This window comes from Suillus subaureus, assembly GCF_016647635.1.
Source record: "Suillus subaureus strain MN1 chromosome Unknown BJ212scaffold_8, whole genome shotgun sequence".
Classification (NCBI taxonomy): domain Eukaryota; kingdom Fungi; phylum Basidiomycota; class Agaricomycetes; order Boletales; family Suillaceae; genus Suillus; species Suillus subaureus.
In genome coordinates, this window is record NW_024538564.1 from 818,297 (window position 1) to 839,652 (window position 21,356).

At 49.3% G+C, this 21,356-nt stretch overlaps 8 protein-coding genes across 8 annotated transcripts; 3 read left to right on the forward strand and 5 right to left on the reverse strand.

Annotated features, from left to right (window-relative positions):
• Positions 1-532: 532 nt before the first annotated feature.
• Positions 533-3,002, forward strand: BJ212DRAFT_1297861 (uncharacterized protein; the record flags this gene model as incomplete). Its single annotated transcript, XM_041332633.1, has 7 exons — positions 533-589; positions 909-936; positions 1,035-1,115; positions 1,244-1,795; positions 1,847-2,065; positions 2,156-2,712; positions 2,775-3,002. 7 exons carry the CDS (start codon positions 533-535, stop codon positions 3,000-3,002), a joined length of 1,722 nt encoding a protein of 573 aa, XP_041195750.1.
• A 688-nt stretch (positions 3,003-3,690) lies between these two features.
• On the reverse strand, positions 3,691-5,695 carry BJ212DRAFT_1266555 (uncharacterized protein; the record flags this gene model as incomplete). The annotated part of the gene is made up of 3 exons (XM_041330581.1): positions 3,691-4,797; positions 4,856-5,306; positions 5,355-5,695. 3 exons carry the CDS (start codon positions 5,693-5,695, stop codon positions 3,691-3,693), a joined length of 1,899 nt encoding a protein of 632 aa, XP_041195751.1.
• Positions 5,696-5,904: 209 nt separating this feature from the next.
• Positions 5,905-6,664, forward strand: BJ212DRAFT_1266515 (mitochondrial 18 KDa protein-domain-containing protein; the record flags this gene model as incomplete). Its single annotated transcript, XM_041330578.1, has 4 exons — positions 5,905-6,042; positions 6,099-6,187; positions 6,237-6,368; positions 6,430-6,664. 4 exons carry the CDS (start codon positions 5,905-5,907, stop codon positions 6,662-6,664), a joined length of 594 nt encoding a protein of 197 aa, XP_041195752.1.
• A 163-nt stretch (positions 6,665-6,827) lies between these two features.
• BJ212DRAFT_1032264 (uncharacterized protein) lies at positions 6,828-8,863 on the reverse strand. The gene is made up of 7 exons (XM_041328888.1): positions 8,275-8,863; positions 8,046-8,225; positions 7,866-7,993; positions 7,722-7,813; positions 7,396-7,662; positions 7,001-7,340; positions 6,828-6,936 (listed from the first exon to the last, which is right to left on the reverse strand). Exons 1-6 carry the CDS (start codon positions 8,758-8,760, stop codon positions 7,132-7,134), a joined length of 1,362 nt encoding a protein of 453 aa, XP_041195753.1. The 5' UTR covers positions 8,761-8,863; the 3' UTR covers positions 6,828-6,936; positions 7,001-7,131.
• Positions 8,864-8,954: 91 nt separating this feature from the next.
• On the forward strand, positions 8,955-13,337 carry BJ212DRAFT_1340373 (XRN 5'-3' exonuclease N-terminus-domain-containing protein). Its single transcript, XM_041335102.1, has 15 exons — positions 8,955-9,020; positions 9,071-9,119; positions 9,168-9,304; positions 9,359-9,388; positions 9,443-9,545; positions 9,604-9,717; positions 9,773-9,924; positions 9,975-10,100; positions 10,153-10,666; positions 10,720-11,434; positions 11,485-11,565; positions 11,622-11,679; positions 11,727-11,872; positions 11,925-12,228; positions 12,282-13,337. The coding sequence occupies exons 1-15, from the start codon at positions 9,018-9,020 to the stop codon at positions 13,167-13,169; spliced, it is 3,420 nt and encodes a 1,139-aa protein (XP_041195754.1). The 5' UTR covers positions 8,955-9,017; the 3' UTR covers positions 13,170-13,337.
• A 465-nt stretch (positions 13,338-13,802) lies between these two features.
• On the reverse strand, positions 13,803-15,653 carry BJ212DRAFT_1340374 (uncharacterized protein). The gene is made up of 2 exons (XM_041335103.1): positions 14,554-15,653; positions 13,803-14,499 (listed from the first exon to the last, which is right to left on the reverse strand). Exons 1-2 carry the CDS (start codon positions 15,250-15,252, stop codon positions 14,119-14,121), a joined length of 1,080 nt encoding a protein of 359 aa, XP_041195755.1. The 5' UTR covers positions 15,253-15,653; the 3' UTR covers positions 13,803-14,118.
• Positions 15,654-17,120: 1,467 nt separating this feature from the next.
• On the reverse strand, positions 17,121-17,930 carry BJ212DRAFT_1214820 (heterokaryon incompatibility protein-domain-containing protein; the record flags this gene model as incomplete). Its single annotated transcript, XM_041329289.1, has 1 exon — positions 17,121-17,930. A coding segment is annotated over one exon (810 nt), but the record flags the coding sequence as incomplete, so codon positions are not given.
• Positions 17,931-18,878: 948 nt separating this feature from the next.
• BJ212DRAFT_1478593 (uncharacterized protein) lies at positions 18,879-21,324 on the reverse strand (the record flags this gene model as incomplete). The annotated part of the gene is made up of 5 exons (XM_041339731.1): positions 18,879-19,355; positions 19,407-20,793; positions 20,843-20,907; positions 20,962-21,153; positions 21,202-21,324. The coding sequence occupies 5 exons, from the start codon at positions 21,322-21,324 to the stop codon at positions 18,879-18,881; spliced, it is 2,244 nt and encodes a 747-aa protein (XP_041195757.1).
• Between the last annotated feature and the right edge of the window lie 32 nt (positions 21,325-21,356).

A 21,356-nucleotide genomic window follows, 5' to 3' on the forward strand; every position in this document is an offset into this window, starting at 1 on the left:
CTATGGGGATGATAAGTTGGTATGTCAGACATCGTGCATGTGTGAGTTGTAAACCTGTGTCTAGTTTCCGCCAGTTCTAACATATCCTTGGAGAGCGGACCGGTGTTTGGAGAGGAACAGGCCAGATTCAAGATGTGGGGGTTTGAATATGGATGGTACATATCTGGGAGCTGACTACGATTTGGCATTGTGCGTACACTCGGCGAATGTCTATGTGCAAAGCCGCCGCCACCCCGAGCCGTGTTTACAGTGGCGAGTAATGGTATACAACGGGGTACCGATCTGCGGCTTGCACGGGCATGCACATACCCATAGACGCGTTGTCTTTAGCTCACACCAAATATGTTGTGGTCTAAAATCCTTGGTTTGGTTTGGTTTTAAATGACAGTTGAATCAATTCGCGACGCCAGTCAAATCATATCTGTGACTCAGCTTTCGAGTCATCAGCTTACACATACGAGGCCCCTCTTCGTTTGGGTATATATGAGGCTTCCATCTGTACTCTCTTGCCCTCACAGAGCACTTCTGCACCATGTACCGACCTGCCAGGCCGCACCCCAATTTGAACTACCCACCCTCCCATTTTGCAGTGCATTCTGTTCGAGTCCCCGTCTCTCATATTAGTTTTTTCTATCTCTTCCCGAGTCCCCGATTGTTCACAACTCTTGCTACTATGTTCTGCGACTCTGATTGCAATAAAATGTGACCGAGCCCCTCAGGGATGGAACCAGGGGACTTCACTTGCCCAAAAATATGTGACCTCTATCCTGAGTGTAGACTGATTCATGTTTCGAGCATAATGAGTTTTCACTGTGGGAGAGTTAGCACCACCAGAAACAGATGGGTAGTGGTGAACATTCAATAATGGTGTTTTAGAAATATAATACTGTAAACCTGCCTCATGCTAGGATGGCACTCAAGACAAGCAAGACACAAGTAAGTTAAACAAGTAATCTATGAGAGGCAAAATGCAGTGGGATAGCAAAGAAACACTATCTCAAAATAAGCATCTCCTCTCTACCAGTTACTGCTAGTGCTGAAGCAACAGACACTTGGCCATAAGACCCACAATGTTGAAGAATGGCTTGGCGTGAGAATAGAGAACCTTCCAGAAGGTCAAGAACCTGTGAATGAGTCAGATTACTAATAAAGTTCAAACTCCAACAACAGCACAGTATAAATTGGGACATGGGTCCATGTTTTATTGTTTTGTCCCTCAACCAAGTACCACTACCATCTCTAGGACTCTCTCTAGTAATGGCTCATCCTACAAGCAACCCTTCCTGTGATGGTAGTGATGGAGCGCATTCTTCACCTACTATTTCTAAAGCTTTGCCTTCTGTCATTTCTCATGCAAGTGCCCAGTCACAGAACAATCATTCTGCTGGACATCATGTGCAGTGGTCAGACCCATTGGTGTATACCAGGGGCATTCCTACAAGGAAACCTCAGGTGGTTAACCCTGTGTTAGCTGCTGTCACACCATCTGTTACCTCCAATTATTCCTCCCAGCAGGACACTGGAACCATTGCAGGTGCTATGGAGGGTCTGAATTTGGCACCCTCTACCTCTAGTGCAAGTACTGCCCCATCTGCTCACAAGCTGCCACCCCAAACCTTTCTTTCATTATGCCCTCAGCTCACTAGTACATCCCAAGCTGTTCATCAAGGCCCTGCCTTTGCTACTGCACCCAGGGATCCAAATTTGCGCTTCATTTTTTTGCACCGATTACTGGCAACTCAAGCCAGGGAACCTCTCAATCCTATTGATTCTAATGAGAGCCCTGCTACCATAGGTAACATGAACATGCCCTCAGTGATATCTGATTCTAAACTTCACATATCAGAACCCCAGAGCCTAATCCCAGTAGTATCTGAGGCAGTGCTCAACCAACTAAATGGCACTGTGAAGTCTAGTACTGATGTCAATGGCACTCCCCCATCAACTTCCACTGTCATAGAAGATTCAGATGTCATTGACCTCACCCTTGGCAGTAATGAGGAGAACAATCTGTTGCAAAAGCAACCTAAAAATCAAAAGAGCACACAGAGGCAAAGAAATGCAAGTATCAAGTCAAAGTTACTCTGGAAATTTTAAAATGGCACTGACTCAAAGCATCACCCCATTCAGACTCAGATTCTGTCAACGTCAATAGTCAACACAGCCAAGCGCCGCCTCGACTCGGAATCCAGCGACACCTCGGAAGGCGGTCCTCCAAAGCGCTTAAAGCGAGCGCTACGAGCTCGTTTCGACTCAGATTCAGCGACGAGTGATATCGATCACGTTTCGCCCGGGCCACGCTCGTCAATCGAACCTACCTCGTCTTCGGGCAGATTTTCATCCAGCAGTGTCGAAGTGACCGACGATGTCGTTCCAGACGGTCCGAGATCCGTAGCAGATGCGTACAATAACCGTGCAAAATCTTCCGTCTCTCTTGATGATACTCAAGCGCCAAGGCATTCGGCTCGGGGGAGTGGGGTTTCAGTTGTAGTGCGTACGCACAGAAGGCCGGCCCCGGGTGGAAGTGCCGTAGCGTCAAGCAGCAGGGTTAGGGTGGAGGACATGGAAGTGTCGGACAGCGAGGACGAAACCGGTGATCCTCAGCGAGCACGGTCCTATGCAAGTGCGATCTCCCGAAAAGTGCGTGTGTGGGCGGAGAAGTTGAAAGGAATCCGCCGCGCGCATTTAGATTCTCTGTTTGACGATACCGTAGTGCGTGTTTCTCTGTTATAATCGTAGTAATGGATGCTAACCCACGCATTTTTCGGAGATAGGAGATTATGTCCAAAGGCGAGATTCTGAAGTTGTTGAAAGATATCGACGAGGACAAGAACTGGGTTACTCGTGCGGAAGTCGAGGATACTCGTCTTCAAAGGTTCCTATCCGTTGTGCTGACCAAACATCTGGTGGAGGGAACGGAAGCCTATAAGCTCGCAATGAGCATCCTCGACAACTTTGCGCAGAGGTTCCGCGGTGAGAGATACCCACAGGGACGTAGGTGAAAGTGAGGGGAGGGAGAACAGGTTAAAGGAAGGTAACTCGTGGGATGCTGCGGAATCCTGACGTGGACGGACGTGGAACAATACCCAAGTTCTAAAAATTTCGCAGGTACGCTCCCATTGATAGAGGTAGTATGGTTTGTCCGTTTTTGGCGTGTGCTGTTGTTTCGTTGTCTCATGTTCGCTGTCTTGGCTTTTTTTGTCGTGGTTGTGCTTTTTTTTGCAATCATTGTTGTTCTCTGCTTTGATACGCATGCTCTCTTGTCATGATCTTGTTTTCTCGAACGTTGACGTTCGCTGTTTTTGTTTGCTTTACCCGATTATGTTTTCTTCGAGTCACGATAACCCCTAACGTGTTCCGTTCACTTTTGCTTGACCTGATTAGTACTACGATGTTTTCTTCGAGTCATGATAACCCCCTAGTAATATGTTCCTTCCGATTGATTACTCTCTTTGCATTAGCTAACCCCGTCTCATGAATGCGTATGCCCAGCGAGATCTGTGTAAATTCTGATCTATAGTCCTATGAATCATAAACATGCTTCCATGAGTATCGTATGCTACTACTGAGTTAAATTATCGCATGAACTATAGTGGGCTGGTAAAAGTAAGTCACGAAAAACGTAGAAACGAAGGCGTGAAGTCACACATGCGACGGGTGGTGATGAGAGTGGGAAATCAACTATTGATGCTAACAAACCACATTTATCCGCCGCTTCTTCATCACGGGACCCTCATCGGCCGAGTCAATGTCGTCCACAACGATGATAGGAGATTCGCTACGAGGGGGAGGTGCAGTTATTGGCACAGGCACAGGAGGCTTCTCCGCGACACTGACAGCAACGCTCTCAGCAGTCGGCGGATGGGCAGCTGGTGCTTGGGTCTGGGCACTGTCGAAACCCGACACCGTAAGTAGTTGAGGCGTCCGTGACGGGAGTGGCGTAGTGGTAAATGGCCCACCTGCCGGAGGGGCTTTGTTGTCACGAGATCCGGGTGTGCCCCCGCGACCACCTCTTGCGCGTTTGGTCCGCCCGCGTCCACGCGTCATTTTCTCCTTGAGATATCGCACGATATGACCTTGTAAGATCTCTAGAGCTTTCTGAGCGCCGAGCGCCTCGAGCTCTCTTAGCTGCTCTGGAGACAAATGTGAAAAGATTGTGGGTGATAATATAAGGGTATTATTATGAAGAATGATGGGTTGTGCCTGCTCAGGGTTCGAGGATGAAGGATGCGAAGGTGGAACAGGTCCGACAATGATGGGTAGGCAAACAGATGCCGGCAATGCTGAGAAGGGTGCAGATGCCGCACATGTGGAAGATTCTAATGAAGGAGTCGATGCTAGTGCAGGAGCCACATGCGGAGATGCGGTTCCTGGTGCCGTGTACACTGTTGAAGTGAGCTTGGGTGCCGTGAGCTCTGGCTTAATAATGGGTGTGGTTGTGAAAGGGCTCGCAAGGGGGGCTGTTGTCAACGGATTTGTGTGCGGTATAGAGGAATTAGAAGACTTGAATGATAGCGGCGCTGATGTTAACGGTGGCGGAAGAGTGACGCCTTTGATGTCGCCCTTGACGCTGCGCTTGAGTGCAGGTTCTAGAGGCGCTGCCTTCTCCTTCTTCCTGCCCTTTCCGTCTTTGCCACCCGTACTTGACGATGCGGCTTGTGATCTGGCTTCCTGCTCCTCGAAGGTGTGTTCATATTGTTCGTCTATGGACCAATAAAACCCCTTCCCTCGCTCTCCGGAACTCCTCTCCATCTTCTTGAATGCACGGCCGGATGATAAATTATGCCGAACAGAGTTCTGAAAAGCAGGTGAACCATTAGCTGTTAGGTGCGATATCAGAGATAAGATAGCTCACCTCCCACCCTGCACCCTCGTTGTACCGATACCAGTCGTAATTCTCCATCATCCACGAACATATATCCTGCAGCGTTGCCTTCCCGCCCATTGCCTTAATAGCTCGATAACAGAGCTGAGCGTATGTAAACTGGGGTTTGGGAGGCATAACCTCTGGCTTTGGTATGGGCAGGTCTGATTTCTTGCGCTTTTTTGGGGCGGTTTTTACCCTGGATATGCTGTTCGTGTTCGGGAGCTGCGGGTCTGGCGACTTTGGCGGCGGAACTGGTACGGAGACGGGGGGCGGAGAGTTTGAGGGAAGAGAGGATGGTGGTGATATAGACGTAATATCGACAGAGGGTGAACGTGCGCGCTGTACTGATGAATTTGAACTCGGAGATGGCGAGTCTTCCGGTGCTGGAGGGGGAGGGAGCACGAAATGGAAAGTCCTAGAAGCTATCTGTATTTGAGACCTGATCCACGTTTAGAACGCTTCAGCTCATGAGAGACCAAATACCGACCTTTCCCCCAAAGGAACTCTGCTACCGCTGCCAGACCAAACACCGTCCACCCAAGCGCCGTTTCTGCCTACGACAGCGAGAACAAAGCGCTCATCGTCCTCCTCGTACTCGATCTTGGCATGGAGTCTGGATACACTCTTGAGAGGTCCCAAATCGACATCAACAGGACTGTTGTCGCCAGCAGACGTAGACGCATTGGGTATGCAGCGTCGCCCAATAGTCACCGTCAGGGTCTGAAGATAGAAAGTGATGTTTGGGAAAACAAGGGAATAATATGCGCTGATCTTTGCTGTAGAGTCATCTGGAGAGACAGAGTTACGAAGGACGTCGACGTTGTCCATCTGAGAGTCCAGCGCTGCAAGGGCTGTTAAGGACATTATTGACATTAGAGTCGGCGAGTGTCGGCGAGACTGACCACAGTGACTTGCTCTCGTCAACACGGGGTCAAACAATAAAAATGACCCCTCGATTTCACATTATGTAATTAACTAACCTCCCAGCCTGAGGCCAACCTGAACAGTAGACTCAGAGTACTACAACCATGTCGCGAATGACAGAGAAAGCACAGGATGAATTATCTTCTCTAGCTGACAGAAATGTAGACAGCACAGACTCTGATCTGCGTTACATGGCATATGCTGCTCGTCTCAGGACTGCAGTGCGTGCCGGCAGTCGTTACATTGCATATGTACGTTTATTCGCATCACTCAACTTATTTTTGTTCGTGGTGAAGACTGATCATAGACCAGTGATGTCGGAGAGGCATTTCGTCCCGTGGTACCTCCTGCCATAGTTACTGCATGCTACGGCATTTCATGGCTATATCTCGCTGGGTGCGTGCCGTTTCATCAATCTTTGTGCCGACTTGTGACATCATACCAGCGACGTGGGCTACGAGGCGTATAAGACTCATAGACGCGGGCCCAGCCCAATAGAGGCTGCCCATTTCTCTGAGCCGACAAGAGTGGGCATGGTAGCCGTCAAACGTGCGGTTTTCCAATCCGTAGCATCAATGTACGTGCACGTTCTTGACTATCACGCCTTTCATCTCATTGGATGCTCCCATCACGCACAGGGCGCTGCCCGCATTCACTATTCATACTGCCGTCAACCAAGCAAAGAAAGCTTTCACGAACGTGCAAAACAAGAGACTGAAGACTTGGGGTCCAACTATTAGTGGACTTGCTATCGTCCCTTTCCTACCATACATATTCGATCATCCTGTTGAGACAGCAACGGACAAGGCATTCGAGTGGATAGAGAAGAGGATAATTGAGAGTCAGGACGCTAGAGAGAAGCCAGAATCGTAATCGTAACTGGCTTGTGTTTTACCCATTTGTCTCATCTACTGTTTACCCTGTGCATCGATACGCTGTCATTGAAACGCTGGATTATTGTCGCCATTAATAGAGTTAAGACCCTCCTCACTGTAATCATCCAAGAAGGTTGTTGCTGTTTGTCATCCTTGGCTTTATTTACCTTCGAACGCCGAACCCTGTCTCCTGGAACCGGACAGCTAATTCTGATGTGGGACCTATGATCAGGAGAGTTCGTTGACCATGCTGACGTCGAACTTCGAAGCCTGCACAATCGGGCAAGTAGTGATTAATAGGGGAACAAACACAAATGTTAACAAACGGACTGACCGGCGTCGATTAGCATTACAACATCAGAGCAAAACGCATAAATAGACTAATGTGTCATGCCATCCATGCAATTAAATCGTATAATTGTAACTTCCTACTCGTAATCAGACAACAATACTAAATGCAGTATGTTACAGTGTAGTGCGACCGAGCGCAAGTGGAATCGAGCTGATGGAGCTTGGCGGAATAACTCCGACTTCTGTCACAACTGCTGTGATACTCGAGGGAGGTGTCAGGTCGTAGAGCGGATTCAGGATCTCTAGATTGGGCTGTTTGTTGAGGGTGAGCGTATCTTTTGACCGAGTGAGGGGGAAGGACGAAAATATATCGCCAGCAGGTGCTACAGGGCTATAATATTAGATCGAGATGAAAGATAACGACTACGGGGAACGTACCGAGCTCATTCTTGGTAAAACTATCTAGCTGGATTGTTTCCGCGAACTTGTATGTCTCGCAGCAAACGACGACAGGAACGCTGTGTTGTTTTGCCATCATAGCTACGAGGGCCGTGCCTGCACGAGAAAATACGGCACCATTCGAATGCAGGGAATGAGCGCCCACTAAGACTGTCGATACCTCTGTAATGACAGATCCAATAGATGGCAGAAGGAGATAAGTGCAGGGAATGCCCATGGCAGAAAGTACGGAGAGAAGTTTCTTGCCTATTCCGTAGGCCACAGCATGAGATTACAAACGGGACCGTATTAATAGGGCCTCTTACCCTCTAACATTGGTCGGGAATCAACGACGACAACTGAAAATTGCTTCCCATCATCCCACGCACCGACTAAAACTTGTTCCACAACTGAAGATCTGGGCGAATAACTATCAGCTAACGATAGCGGGAAAGTGTGAAGCTTGTTACCGAGCATACGTCAAAATGACGTCTCCGTCTTTAATCTTGGTCCCTGCAGTCTCTTGGATGACTTGATCCGCTATGGTAATTCGTTCACTGATATAATCATTTATCTTTTGACAAAGTAGATTTTTTGCCTGAAAACTGAATAAGTGCTATGTGTGACAGCGATGAATAATTGACACTAACATCCTGCTCCGGAAGGTCGATATCCGATCCGCTGATCTCTAGTTTGAGCTCCCGGATGGCATTGCCCATAGTGACAGACATGGGACGAGCAGAAACAAGATGAGTGATTTGAGGCGAAAGATGTGTTAAGAGATGCCTCGAGAGTGTATTATTCGGAGGAGTGACATAGTCCTGTATCACCTTGATAAACGTCAGCAATATTCGGTAGACCAAGACGATCGCAATTTACAGTTTTAAATGCAGTGAGGGTCGCAATACAACGCGCATTTGCCCCTGCGATCTTGAACTCCGAAAATTGCAATCCGAGGCGGATGATAGCGGGATGTATATCTCCCTTGCTAGGGCCGGGGGGTTTTGGGAGTCCAAAATGGGAGAATATCTGCAAACCACGAGCAGAGTCATCAGGTGTGGTTTCTTTTGTCTCCTTTGTCGGTTTTCCGTCAGGACCCTTTCCACCCTTCTTGACTGAAGCACTATTCTTCGCCTGAGCAGAATTCTGATTAGACCCGCTAGGTTGGGGACCAGCTACTTTAGTAGCAGCCTTTGCAGCTCTCTGACGCTCTTGTTGTTCGCGTCTCTCCGCTTTGGTCATCTGTTTTTGAGACTTTGGGGGCTGATTCTGGGATGATGCTTCGACATGAGATTGGGCAGGAGAGTGTTTGATTGTGGATTTAGAAGGAAGAGTGGTCATTGTAATGGTTGCAGTTGCACTCATCCTTTCAGCAGAGTATTTGACAAAGTCCAAGGGTATAACCAGTTAATGATCAGAAGAGCAGTAGACATCACATCCAACTTGGCTTGATCGTTTCGAATCATCCGAGTCATAGTCCGGGGAACGTGGGAATTAAAATTACATCAGCTTAAGTTCTCACGGCCATCATTTTGCTTTGTCGTGTCAGTCGGCGCCGAGGCTGAGTCCTTGCTCGTGGACGATCACATTATAATCTTCGTTTATATCGGAATTGCTGCACAATGGTATGTTCTACAAAACTGGTGAATTGGGCTTTCATTGACCTTGTTTATAGGGTGTCCCCGCACTGTTCCGTTGGTTGAGCAAGAAGTATCCGAAAATTGGTGAGCAACCAGTGCTTCACTTGTATTTGCTTGGCTAACAGCTACTAGTAACGTCTGTCATTGAAGCGGAGGAGGAGGAAGTTCTCGACGCAGCTGGAGATCCCATCAAACTTCCTGTTGATATCACACAGCCTAACCCCAATGGCGCGGAATTCGACAGCTTGTACCTGGATATGAACGGTATCGTGAGTGATGGAAGTAACTACGTTTTTCGTGGCTGACCACCTGTATGCACACAGGTTCATCCTTGTACTCATCCCGATGGCAAAGTACGCATATATTGCTCTACAAACTTGGTTTGCTCGCTGACTCGTCTTTCGCAGCCGGCTCCCGAAACAGAGGAGGAAATGATGCTCGAAGTCTTCAAATACACTAACAGAGTGGTCAACATGGTGCGGCCGCGCAAGCTTCTTTTCATGGCTATTGGTACGCTTTACATTTACGTTACCTTCTTATACCGTGGCTTTACACAGAGTCCAATTAGACGGCGTTGCGCCTCGTGCCAAAATGAATCAACAGCGGAGTAGACGGTTCAGGAGTGCTCAAGAAGCAAAAGACAAGGCGGAAGCTCGCAAACTTGCTGTTGCTGAGTGGGAAGGCACGTTCTTCTCAGCGAATCTATGCTTTGTTTCTGACCGAATTCATTATTGCAGCTATGGGTAAGATTATTACCGATGACGAGAAAACCAAGGAACCTTGGGACTCTAACGCTATCACACCCGGCACGCCGTTCATGGCCCTTTTAGCAGCGTCGTTACGGTACTGGGTCGTGGAGAAGATGAACACTGATCCAGGGTGGAAAGATGTACGTAGGGAGCATTTCTTAGGGATCTTTCTGATTCATTTCTTGTATAGCTCCAAGTCATCATCTCCGATGCAAGTGTGCCTGGAGAAGGAGAGCATAAGATTATGGACTTCATACGCAGACAGCGTACAAACCCTGGTCATGACCCTAATACTCGACATGTAATTTATGGTTTGGTGGGTTGACTTCCAACTCCATCGTGGTCTCCGTTATTGACCGCATGTTCAGGATGCTGATCTCATTATGCTTGCCCTCGCAACCCATGAACCATATTTCCGAGTGCTTCGGGAAGATGTGTTTGCGCAGGACAAAGGTTCCGGGTGCCGAATATGTGGACAAGAAGGTCACTATGCCGCTCAATGTACAGGACTGAAATCAGAGATTAAAAAGCCTCCTCCACCGGAAAAAAAACCGTTCATTTTCCTCGATGTCGCCATTCTGCGCGAGTATCTGGAATCCGAGTTGAATGTGAACAATACGCCCTTCCCTTTCGATTTGGAACAGGCTATTGATGACTGGGTGTTGCTCATATTCTTTGTCGGCAACGATTTCTTGCCGCATTTGCCATCACTTGAGATTCGCGAAGGAGCGATTGATACTCTCTTGAGGATCTGGAAGATGGAATTGCCCAGAATGGGTGGATATCTAACGAACCATGGTCAACTAGTGCTTAGTCGTGCACAGATCATATTAGAGGGACTGGCGCGACGAGAAGATGAGATCTTCCGTAAGCGACAAGAGAGTGAGTATTTATAATGTGATCCGCCAACGCGTTAGAGACTTATCATACCTCAGCTGAGCAACGCCAAGATCAGGAAGCGAAGCGTCGTAGGATTGAAAAGTCTGGATCTGGAGAGAACGCCGCGAGCGATATTCAGTTCGCCGCCCCGTCTGCGAAACTTGGTCTGACTGCATCCACTACATCACTATCATCTCTTCCTCAACGTGGAGATAATGCTTTTGCTGCCAAGGCCGACTCTATTGGTCTCGGAGCGCCGCGTAATGCTCAGTCTCTTGAAGTCGCCCCAGTTGCAGCACAAGCACTGGCTGGTTCGAATCGTGATGTAGTTGCCAATCGAGCTGCTATACGGATGGCGAACATGAGTGCTGCGGAGGTGCTCAAGGCTGAGCTATCTGGACTCATTCCTGTGAAACAGAGTGCTTCTGCTCCTAAACCTGAGCCGGTTGTTTCTACCCCTCCACCCAAAGCAGACGCTGAACTTATGGATGATGGAGACATTCCAGGTCTTGGGAATGCTCCATCAGCACTTGAATTTGTTGATGATGGGGCTGGCGATATGGATATCGAGTCCAATAATCCTGTTATTCTTCCAGCTGATGAGCCTGTGACACCTATCGCTGGCGTAAAGCGGAAGCTTGAAGATGTCGAAGGAGAGGACACCGACGAGGTGGCTGGCATTGATGAGGAGTCGTCTGAAGATAACGAAGATGCGTCTTACGCCCTGGTAGTCAGAGCAGATGGCTCAGTTGAGCAGGCCGATAACGTGAGGTATGAAAAGGCTGCGAAATTATCCAATGCTGTGAATAACATTTCCTCAGATTGTATGAACCCGGGTATAAGAAGCGATACTATCAGCAAAAGTTTGGCATATCAGAAAATGATGATGATTTCCGTAGAAAGTGGGCGCTTTTGTTATCGATTTCTGCACAAACCTGGCTGACTCTGCTGTACAAAGGCTAACAAAACATTATGTAGAAGGTATTGCGTGGGTTTTGCATTACTACTATCAGGGGGTGAGCTCCGACCGCCGATTTGCCTTTCTTTGCTGACTCGGTAGTAGACCCCTTCATGGCAATGGTATTACCCATATCATTTTGCACCTTTCGCGTCGGACTTCGAAGGTTTGGAAAACACGCAACTGGAATTTACTCTCGGACAGCCATTCAAACCGTACGAGCAACTTATGGGTGTTTTCCCCCCTGCTAGGTACGTTCGTGTTGAGTAATGATTTGACTACATAGCTCACCAGTATCGCCAGTCGCAAGCATATACCTGAATCTTTCCACAACCTCATGACAAACGAAGAATCTCCAATTCATGATTTCTACCCGTCAACCTTCCAGATCGACATGAATGGGAAGAAGATGTTGTGGCAAGGTGTTGCTCTCTTGCCTTTCATAGACGAGAAAAGGTTATTAGATGCGATGGCCGAGCACTACCCTAAGCTCAGTGAGGATGAAGTCCGAAGAAACGGCTGGGGTCACGACGTCATGTTTATTGCCGATGAACATTCAATGTATCCATTCTTCGAGGGATTATATGGTAAGCGCAAGGAGAAAGAGGTATGTCGCCAGTTCGATCAGAACCAATTTCGTTACTGACTACGACTATTCAGCCTCAACCAATGCCTACCAACCTGTCCAAGGGCATCAGCGGTAGCGTTCTACCAAACCCCGATTGTTTGCCTGGCTCGACGTATTACTCCCCATTGACTTCTATGAACCTGCAAGATATCAAAAACGATCGTTCTCTCTCCGCATTATACTTCTTCCCAAAGCAACTCTCTCCCCATCGATCGATGTTTCTTCCGGGGGTTACAAAACCCGCAAGACAGCTTACTGGCGAGGATCTAGCTCGGAGGGGCCGAGGACATGGTCGAGGGGGCGGCATGGATCGTGGCGGTCGCGGACGAGGTGGTTATCAGAACGGCAGTTCCCATGGCCAATCACACACTGCAACATCATATGTCTCATCGTACACCACTCAGTCTCGAACGCCGTACACCCAGCCCCAGCAAGGATTCGGAGGGTATGGCTCCAATGGAAGACCACCAATTCAAAATCATGGTAACAATTATCCTGGCCAGTCGCGTGGTGGTCCACCTCCTCGAGGAGGCGCCCCTCCCTCGCGCGGAATGCCACCAAACCGTGGCGGCCCTCCCCGTGGCGGCCCTCCTCGTGGCGGTAGTTCCGGGTATGGAGGTTCTACGTCCTATGCTCAAACCGCTCATCAGCCGGCATATGGCCGTGGAGGCCACTCTGGTGGGTACGGTGGCGGTGGTGGAGCGTATGGTGGACAGGCGAATAGTGGCTATGGGGGTTATGGAGGCTACGGTGGCCAGGCAAGCCGAGGTAGCTATGGTGGTTCAGGAGGACATGACAACAGCGGTAGCTATATGGGTTATGGAAACCAGAGTGGCGGACAGGCTCGTGGTGGCTATGGAGGGGGCTACAACGGAGGAGGTTATCAGAATCTTTCAAGGGCCCGGGGCCGAGGATTCTAGAGCAACTTATATACATACTGCCTTTCGTTAATATTTTTCGTTCGCAGATATTTTGTATTTTGGACCGATATATATTTTGCTGGTTTCTTTCCAATTCTATAAACAATCTGAACTCGCTACATTGATATGAAAATGGCTGTACTGCGCTCTAATATCTGTTTTTTGGATGTCACAAGAAACATTCGAATGACTAACGAATACTGCCATCCCTCGACCCCTTTCAACTTGGTGAATAGAAGTTGGTCGATGTATCGTTCAGTCCTACAAGCGGGCCTGAGCGCAGGTCTATCATGCATGTTCAATACTAACCGTGACGTGACTATATATTGGTAGCATAGTATATTAATATTTCGACGCGCGAAGATCTCCCCCGTGCACATGTGACGTTATCTCATCCCTCGAGCACACACAATATTTGGTAGGAATGATTATTTTCCTTCTCTCATAGTCTCACCAGGGAATATAATACAATAGAGGCATTGTACAAAGCTGTTATTGCATACTTACCTTATTTTATACACTCGCGCTGCGGCACTATACTTACTATTTCAATCAATCTATTCCATTATGCCGCGCACTGCACAACATTCACTTTCAGATCAAAAAAAATGCAGAGGTAGGTCGGATCATTGTCAGGAAATTATGTTTGCTTGGGAGCATCGGGAGCGTCTCGCAACTGAACTACGAGTCTCTTTCAACTCACTGCAATACCCTGGTAGAGCAACATCGCCTCCCAACAATATTAGTAATATCGTATGGACTTGTTACATAGATATGAAAATGGCCGAGATTTATTTTCTGAAAGATCGCAGTCGCAAGACACACTCGAGTAACCAACTTGATCAGCCTCTCGATGGGTTGAAGTGCAATTACCAATACATAGTCAACCATATACGCGAGTAGCACAATAACAATAACACGTCCACCTTCTTGTAAGTGTGTTATTCCATCATCGATAGTAGGTATAGGATGAGGTAGGGTGGCGGACTGCGCTATCGTAGCGTGCGGAGATGTGGCTAAAACCAAGGTAACCGGTCTTGAGTCGATCGTCAACATAAGGCGTGACACATGTCAAGTATAACGAGTACTTCCGCTCGCGTTCGTTAGCCCTTTCCGATTCAGGCAGTGAGAGTTGGCCGTCTACAGTTCCTGCGCGCGGGCCTGAGCGTCGCTCGCGGCCCTTGTAGAGGACTACCTCGGCTCTGCGGGGAAGGAAGAAGGAATTGTTCCACAGATTGATCAAATCTGCAACAATTGAGCTCCGCGAAGGCGGACGGCCCTTGGCAAACTCGGGAAGGGGTAATTTTCCCATCCATGCAAGAGCAAGATTCTAAAACAGAAAATGAGCTGATACATCACTGAAATAATATTTATAACCACGTACATTCATGAATATGCTCCAATCTTGGTGGTGAACATCATGGGTATCGAGTACCAATGGCATACTTGGAATTTGGCTGTAAAATTGATCCATGCTTTGAATCCTCGTCATGTTAAACGGAGTGTAAGCTTGAGCGGTATTCGGTGGACGGGCGAACGGATGCGGAGCAGAGTCCGACATTGATTCTGTGGGGAAAGCAATTATGGGCATACGCGAAGATGAATGAAATCCTGGCCCAGCGGGTGCATTGGGAAGTGGAGAGGGTACTCGCAACTGAGGAGCCGCAATGCGCTGATCCTCCAAGACATGCCCGTGTGGGTATACCATTTGCGGAGGGGGGACATAAGGTGAAGGAGTGCGGTGGAGAGAATAGGGTGATCTCGACTGCCGACGATTCTGGTATAGGGATGGCGCACGGGGGTGAGGGCGAACATTAGGTGAAGGAGTGCGGTGGGGAGGATAGGGTGATCTCGACTGCTGACGACTTTGGTATGGGGATGGCGCGTGGGAAGGAGGGCGTGAGTATGAAGAACGTCGTGGCAGCGATATTGGAGAGGGCGGGCGAGCACTATAAGGAGAGCGCCCTCGGGGGGCAGACAGAGATGCTGCCATTGCGATGGGGCCAGGTCCACCAGGGTAAGTGGAATGTGGGATTTCTTTCGGCCTTACAGTTAATGAAATCGAGCAAGCACCCGGAGGCATATAAGACGCACGGTCGTACCAATTCTCAAATACCACATCATTTTCCCTACCTATAGGATCAAGACCAAAGGATCCTGCTGCAAATCCCTGATCCCCATGCTTGGTATTCAATAATCATAGGACAACACTCGGGTGATCTGAGGACTCACTGTATTGGGAAGCTGAGCGCCCGTTAGCAGAATCTGTGTGGCGTCGGCAGGGACCCATTGGAAACCATGCACAATTCCTTGGGAGGTCTGATAGCTGTACATCGTGATTAGACCAGGCAGATCTTGTCAACATCGATTCGTAAACCACTTGCCTTACAGGCACCGCCCTGCAAGTTCGAAAGGTCAAGATAAAGTTAGTTTAGAAAGACCTGTCGGATACCTGTTCATACCTGAAAGGATGGTTTGCAACCTGACCGTCTGCATCAGTGGACGTCGTGTAGGTGACAGTTCCAGGCGCAATCTGGCCATTTGCAGCCCAATAATGTGCGATGTGAGAATGAGACGCTTGTGGGGGTGGGTACGACTGGGGTTGCGGCTCGGGAATTGCGAATCCTCCTATTCCGTCCATTGTGCACTTTGTTGATGATTCGGAAGCTGGCCAGAGGGAAGGGGATTGCAGTGACAAGACGTGTTCGTCGCTTCGAACGTCTGGGCGGCAAACATTGCACTTGACTCATGCCTCAGGGTAGGCCTCCCCAATAATTGGTCCATCAGATTCAATGCGGCACGAGCCGACTTGACGTGCAGAGCCTTCCACTTGGCAGCAATGTCCCTAGTCTCCTTAGGCAAACCTTAAATGAGGATAGCCGTTCCTTCTGAAAGAAATGTATCCCCGCACTCACCGGTGAAATGCTACTTATATGTGGAAAGTGAGTGATAACGACAGAATGGGCGAGGCGCCGTCGCTTGACCGTGCATATGTTGACAGCAGATGTCGCGCCAACATTCTCGAGGGTGCTACTCCCATAACTGTGTGTCTGGTCGGCATATCGTGACAACCGCTAGCACATGCAGTCCGGGGAAGACTACTACGCCTTGGGTAGACCACGTATCATTGTATGTATTCGTTCGATTAGTATCAGCGCTAGTTACCTATATATAGCGGAGTTTATTTGCAGGTACTTATTATGTAATTGGTCCCACGAAAGTTGGCATGCGGCATGCCCTCAAGCCCATTTGAAGCGCGGACCTGCAAGTGAGGTTCAATTGACGCTTGCAAGTTGATTGCAACCTCATTTACGGCCGGCCTTCAGACGCGCCAAGTCCTTTTCATTGACTTGGAAAATTTTCGGGTGATCTTGCAACTCCTCGATTAGCCTCAAGAGGGGTCTCTTGCAAGGCAAATTTCCGACATACGTTACTTAGTAACTAGTCACAAGTAGAGTGGTACTTCAAGCTAAGTTGCTAGTGTATGGTTTACTAATTCACTATCGCTTACTAGTGCTACAAATGGACGATTTCTAGGTATTTACATTCAATGTAAAAACGCGGTGTGATTGGAAAGTTGACTTCGATCAAGCCCTCCTCGCGTATCTTCCTCCAAGGTCCAAATATCTGTTCCAAGTAGACAGTCTCAAACCCAACAACACCGGTTGTTCTGGGCGCAGAGGTGGATGAGCTGAACAGATCTATCTGCCGGCATCTGAGGGGGAATCCGGCCGACTTGCCCTGGATCTCCACAACCTCGCGTGATCCATCCCTGACAAGTGAATGATTGATGATCCTGAGCGCATATCGATACTGGCCGTGGGCCGACGAGTTGTGCACATTGATTTCAATCTTGATGTTAGGACACAACGGACAATTGAATGTGATGCGGTCACGTCCTGTTCCAGTAGCCATTGCCAATGGGAGACTGAGAAGAAGTATCACTAGAGGCATTCGCAAGCCGAGACCGGTCATAGTCATCTCCAGTCGGCCACCACTAGCCAACTTCAACTCTCGACGATCCAGGAAGCTCCTCGGCGATCGAGGGATAGCATCTGAAGTGTGATGTTTTGCAGCCGCACCCTTCCAGTTGAGGACGGAAGGGTCACCAACTTGCATGATGGCTTCGACGAGCCTGCAGAATGCGCGGTCCCCTCCTTCTCCATATGCGATCTGCAGGCTGACGTCGAAAATACCCATAAGAGAATACGCTACGTCTTCAACCCTCGTTGTTTTGCGTCTGGCTGCCCATGTCATCCGTTCATCCACCTTGGACGGGCCTGGACTGAACTGCCAGTAGATCTCCCGATGAGGAATGCCAGTGGCTTTCTCAAGAGTCTGCAGTATTTCGGTGGTTGCCTCCTTTCGTTTGTCATTTGAGTCATTTGTCATAGGCCTCCAGTGCTTATTGAAGAATTTGATATAGAAGGGTGCAAGGAGTTCTTGCAATGTCCAGCCCCTTTCCGTCCATTCATCAAGTAATATGTCCTCGATGGTCGTGCTTTTTGCTAAATGGACGATGCAAATCTCCGAGTTACGATACCACCGGAACATGGAGCGAATCGACTCGTCCAGCTCGGTACTGCTGCTCTTGTCGATACAGCAGGTATCTGACCACGCAAATTCCACGTCGTATTGCCTGGCCTCTCTGCAGAAATTCTTCAGCTTCTCGTATCCCGGACCTGCTACTGTGCCCGCCTTCATCTCTTCGTACGTTGGCTCTCCCGAATCCAGCCATCGATGAGATAGAATGGCATATTTGACAAGTCGTGAGGGCTTATAAATCCCAAAAGAATTCGTCTGAGGAACAGAGCTCCGGAAGTGCTTCCTCACATCATCACGCCCTACAAACGTCATGTCTGATAGGCGTATGAAGCGGATTGGGATGTGGTTCATCACATATTGGTCGAACTCGCTAAGGCGCCGTGCGAAATCACTCATGACAAATCCCTAGAAAGGTCATAAATTATAGTGGCAATGAATCATGATACGCGTCCGACTTACCTCGGGCGAGTATAAAATGTTTCAAGCAATGATGAAGATGTTACAAAGAATGGAACACCGAACGCCGTGGTCTTGAAGGTCACCGACTTATAGGCCTGTAGTTCCTGTGTTCAGCCACTTCAGTATCTTGACATTGCTTTTGTGTCTTCCCTTATCACTTTCCTATAACAACGCAACCACGCTGTTATCGTGGGTTTGCGGGGATTCGGTTGAATGGCGTCCAGCCACAACTCGTAGTCTATACATGGTATCGGAAATCCAATACCTTGGTCAAGGGTGCTGAATCTTTGACACTTGTGCATGGAGTACGGTCCCGCATGATACTGTGAAGGTTTATGGTGGGCGCCGATTCCCGAACGATCGGAGAATTTGGTCCAAACGACATTAATACCAGGGCATCGTGATTTTGGTACACGAGCACTTAGGGGCAGAGCCTCTGGCCGGGTCACCTACTTAGTGGAATAGAAGGTTCTCGAGAGTCGACGGAATGGTAAGCTTGAGTTCTCGGAACCCTAAAACGTTCGGTTCTTTATGTCACTGCCAGTACGACTTGGGGACCTATGAATTCCATGGACCTCACACAATTGAACCTTGCGCCCTCGACCAGGTAACAAATTGATTCGCAGTCTGTAGTAGTACAATGACAATGGAGAGCACAAGTATCAACAAATTCGACGTTACTGGATTCATGCGCTGCATGTTATATCAACCATAGTAATTTCCTGGAACAGGCATGTCGCGAGGTGCGATGTAGTTCAAGTACAACGCGTACTGCCTCTCGCGTTCCTTGACCTTTTTCCTGAGCTTCTTTTCCTTCTTGCGCCACTTCTTTTCCTCCTTCTTCTCTCGACGCCTTCTCTTGGAGTCAGCGAGATCAGCACCGCGACCGTAGTACCCGTCGTCAGACTCTGAAGAGAGAGAAGAGGAAGAAGAAGAGGAATCCGACAAGTCTAAGTCAGGCTCGAGTTCAGGCATTGGAAGGTTTTTGTCCAACGTCCCTACGTGCAGACCTGAGCGTCGCTCGCGGCCTTTGTAGAGAACCACCTCAACGCGACGGGCACGGAAGAATGAATCGTTCCACAAATTGATCAAATCTGCAACAAGTGAGCTCCGCTTAGGAGGAACTCCCCCCTTGGAGAACTCATGGATGGGCATCTTGCCAGCCCATCCAAGAGCAAGATCCTGAAGTGGAAGTGAGCTGACACACCAATGAATAAGTCTTTCACCACGTACATTCATGAATCTGATCCAATCCTGGTGGTAAACGTCATGAGTGTCGAGCACAAGTGGCATGCGAGGAATTTGATCGTAGAATTTGTCCATTTCTTGGATCCTCATCACGCCAAACGGAGTGTAAGGCTGAGCGGCATTAGGCGGACGAGAGAATGCCTCCGGAGCAGCGAGTTGTAACGATTCTCCTCCTGTGGCAGCGCCGGGCATACGGGGGGATGAAGGGAATCCAGAATTGGGCACACGGGGGGACGAAGGGAATCCTGTATTGGGCATACGGGGAGATGAAGTGAATCCTGTGTTGGGCATACGTGGGGATGAAGAGAAACCTGGCCCGGCAGGCGCACCAGGCATTGGAGAGGGTGCTCGCGACCGAGGGCCCATGATAGGCTGGCCTTCAAGGACATGTCCACGGGGGTATACTGATTGAATTTGACCAGGAGGGACAAATGGTGAAGGAGCGCGGTGAGGAGGAGGATAGGTCGATGTCGCCGGTTGACCATGATATGGGGACGGTGCCCGGGACACAGGACGTGCGTATGGAGAAGGAGCACGTGGCCCCGGCGGCATTGGAGAAGCACCACGGGGCGCCTGCGGCATTGGAGAGGGCGCTCGGACACCATAAGGAGAGGGTGCTGGTCCTCCATAAGGAGAAGGTGCTCTGGCGCCATAAGGAGAGGGTGCTGGTCCTCCATAAGGGGAGGGTGCTCTGGCACCGTAAGGAGTGGGCGCTGTGGCACCAAAAGGAGAAGGCGCTCGGGCACCGTAAGGAGCGGGCGCCGTGGCACCATAAGGAGAGGGCGCTCTGGCACCATAAGGAGTAGGCGCTGTGGCCCCAAAAGGAGAGGGCGCTCTGGCGCCATAAGGAGAGGGTGCTCTGGCACCATACGGAGATGGTGCCCTCGCCATAGGATCCGGGCCACCAGGGTATGTGGAGGAGAATTCTTGTGGCCTTATATTTGGTGAGGTTGAGAAATTACCTACAGGTCTGTAAGGGGAGGCTGCACGGTTGTAAGGGCTAGCGCCTCCAGTTGTAGGATAACCTGTTGGGCTGCTGTACGTTGCGGGAGGGGAAGAGTATGTTCCTCCACCACTCTGAGAAGACTTTCTTGGCCCCGTAGCAAAGGAAACTTGCTTGTGCTCTATGTCGAGACCTCCGAATCTGCGGTCAAGATCTGCAGAACTGTTGTAGGCGCCATATTCAGCGGTCCCTGGTATTGCTTGTCCAGAGGGAGGTGCTTCTCCGTAGAAGCTCCTTTTGCGTTCTCTGACCTGAGTATCCCTCTCGCGTGCCATGCGGATCTCTATTTCGTCCCTTTCAAACTGTTTCGCGATATTCTTTAGGGACGCCTTCTCTTCTTTTTTTTTGCGCTTCTCTTCAGAGCGTTTCCTGAAAAAGATGTAGAGTATGAAGCAGCATTACATTGACCAGACCGTACCACTTTTCAAGCTCCCTCTCTTCTTCCCTGGTGAGCTGGCCGCGATTAAAGGATGCAGCGAATTCCTGATTCGCATACTCAGTAGTCATGGGCAAAACTCGAGTGATCTGAGGACTCACTGCATTGGCAGGTTGAGCACCTGTTGGCAAGATCTGTGTGGCTTCGGCAGGGACCCATTGGATACCATGCACAACACCTTGGGCTGTCTGATAGCTGCTCATCATAATCTGATCAGGCGGTGCGATCTCGTCAACATCGCAACCACTTGCCTTGCAGGCACCGCTCTGCAAGATCGATGGGTTATGATAAAGCTAGTTTGCGAGATAGATGTGATCATACCTGAAAGGATGATATGTAACTGTACCATCCGCACTAGTGGATGTCGTGTAAGTGATGGATCCGGGCGCGATCTGGCCGCCAGACGGGGGCGAATATGGCTGGGGCTGCTGCTGGGGCGAAGAAAATCCTCCTGTTCCGCTCATTGTGCACTGTGGTTCTGGAGATGAGGGAAGTT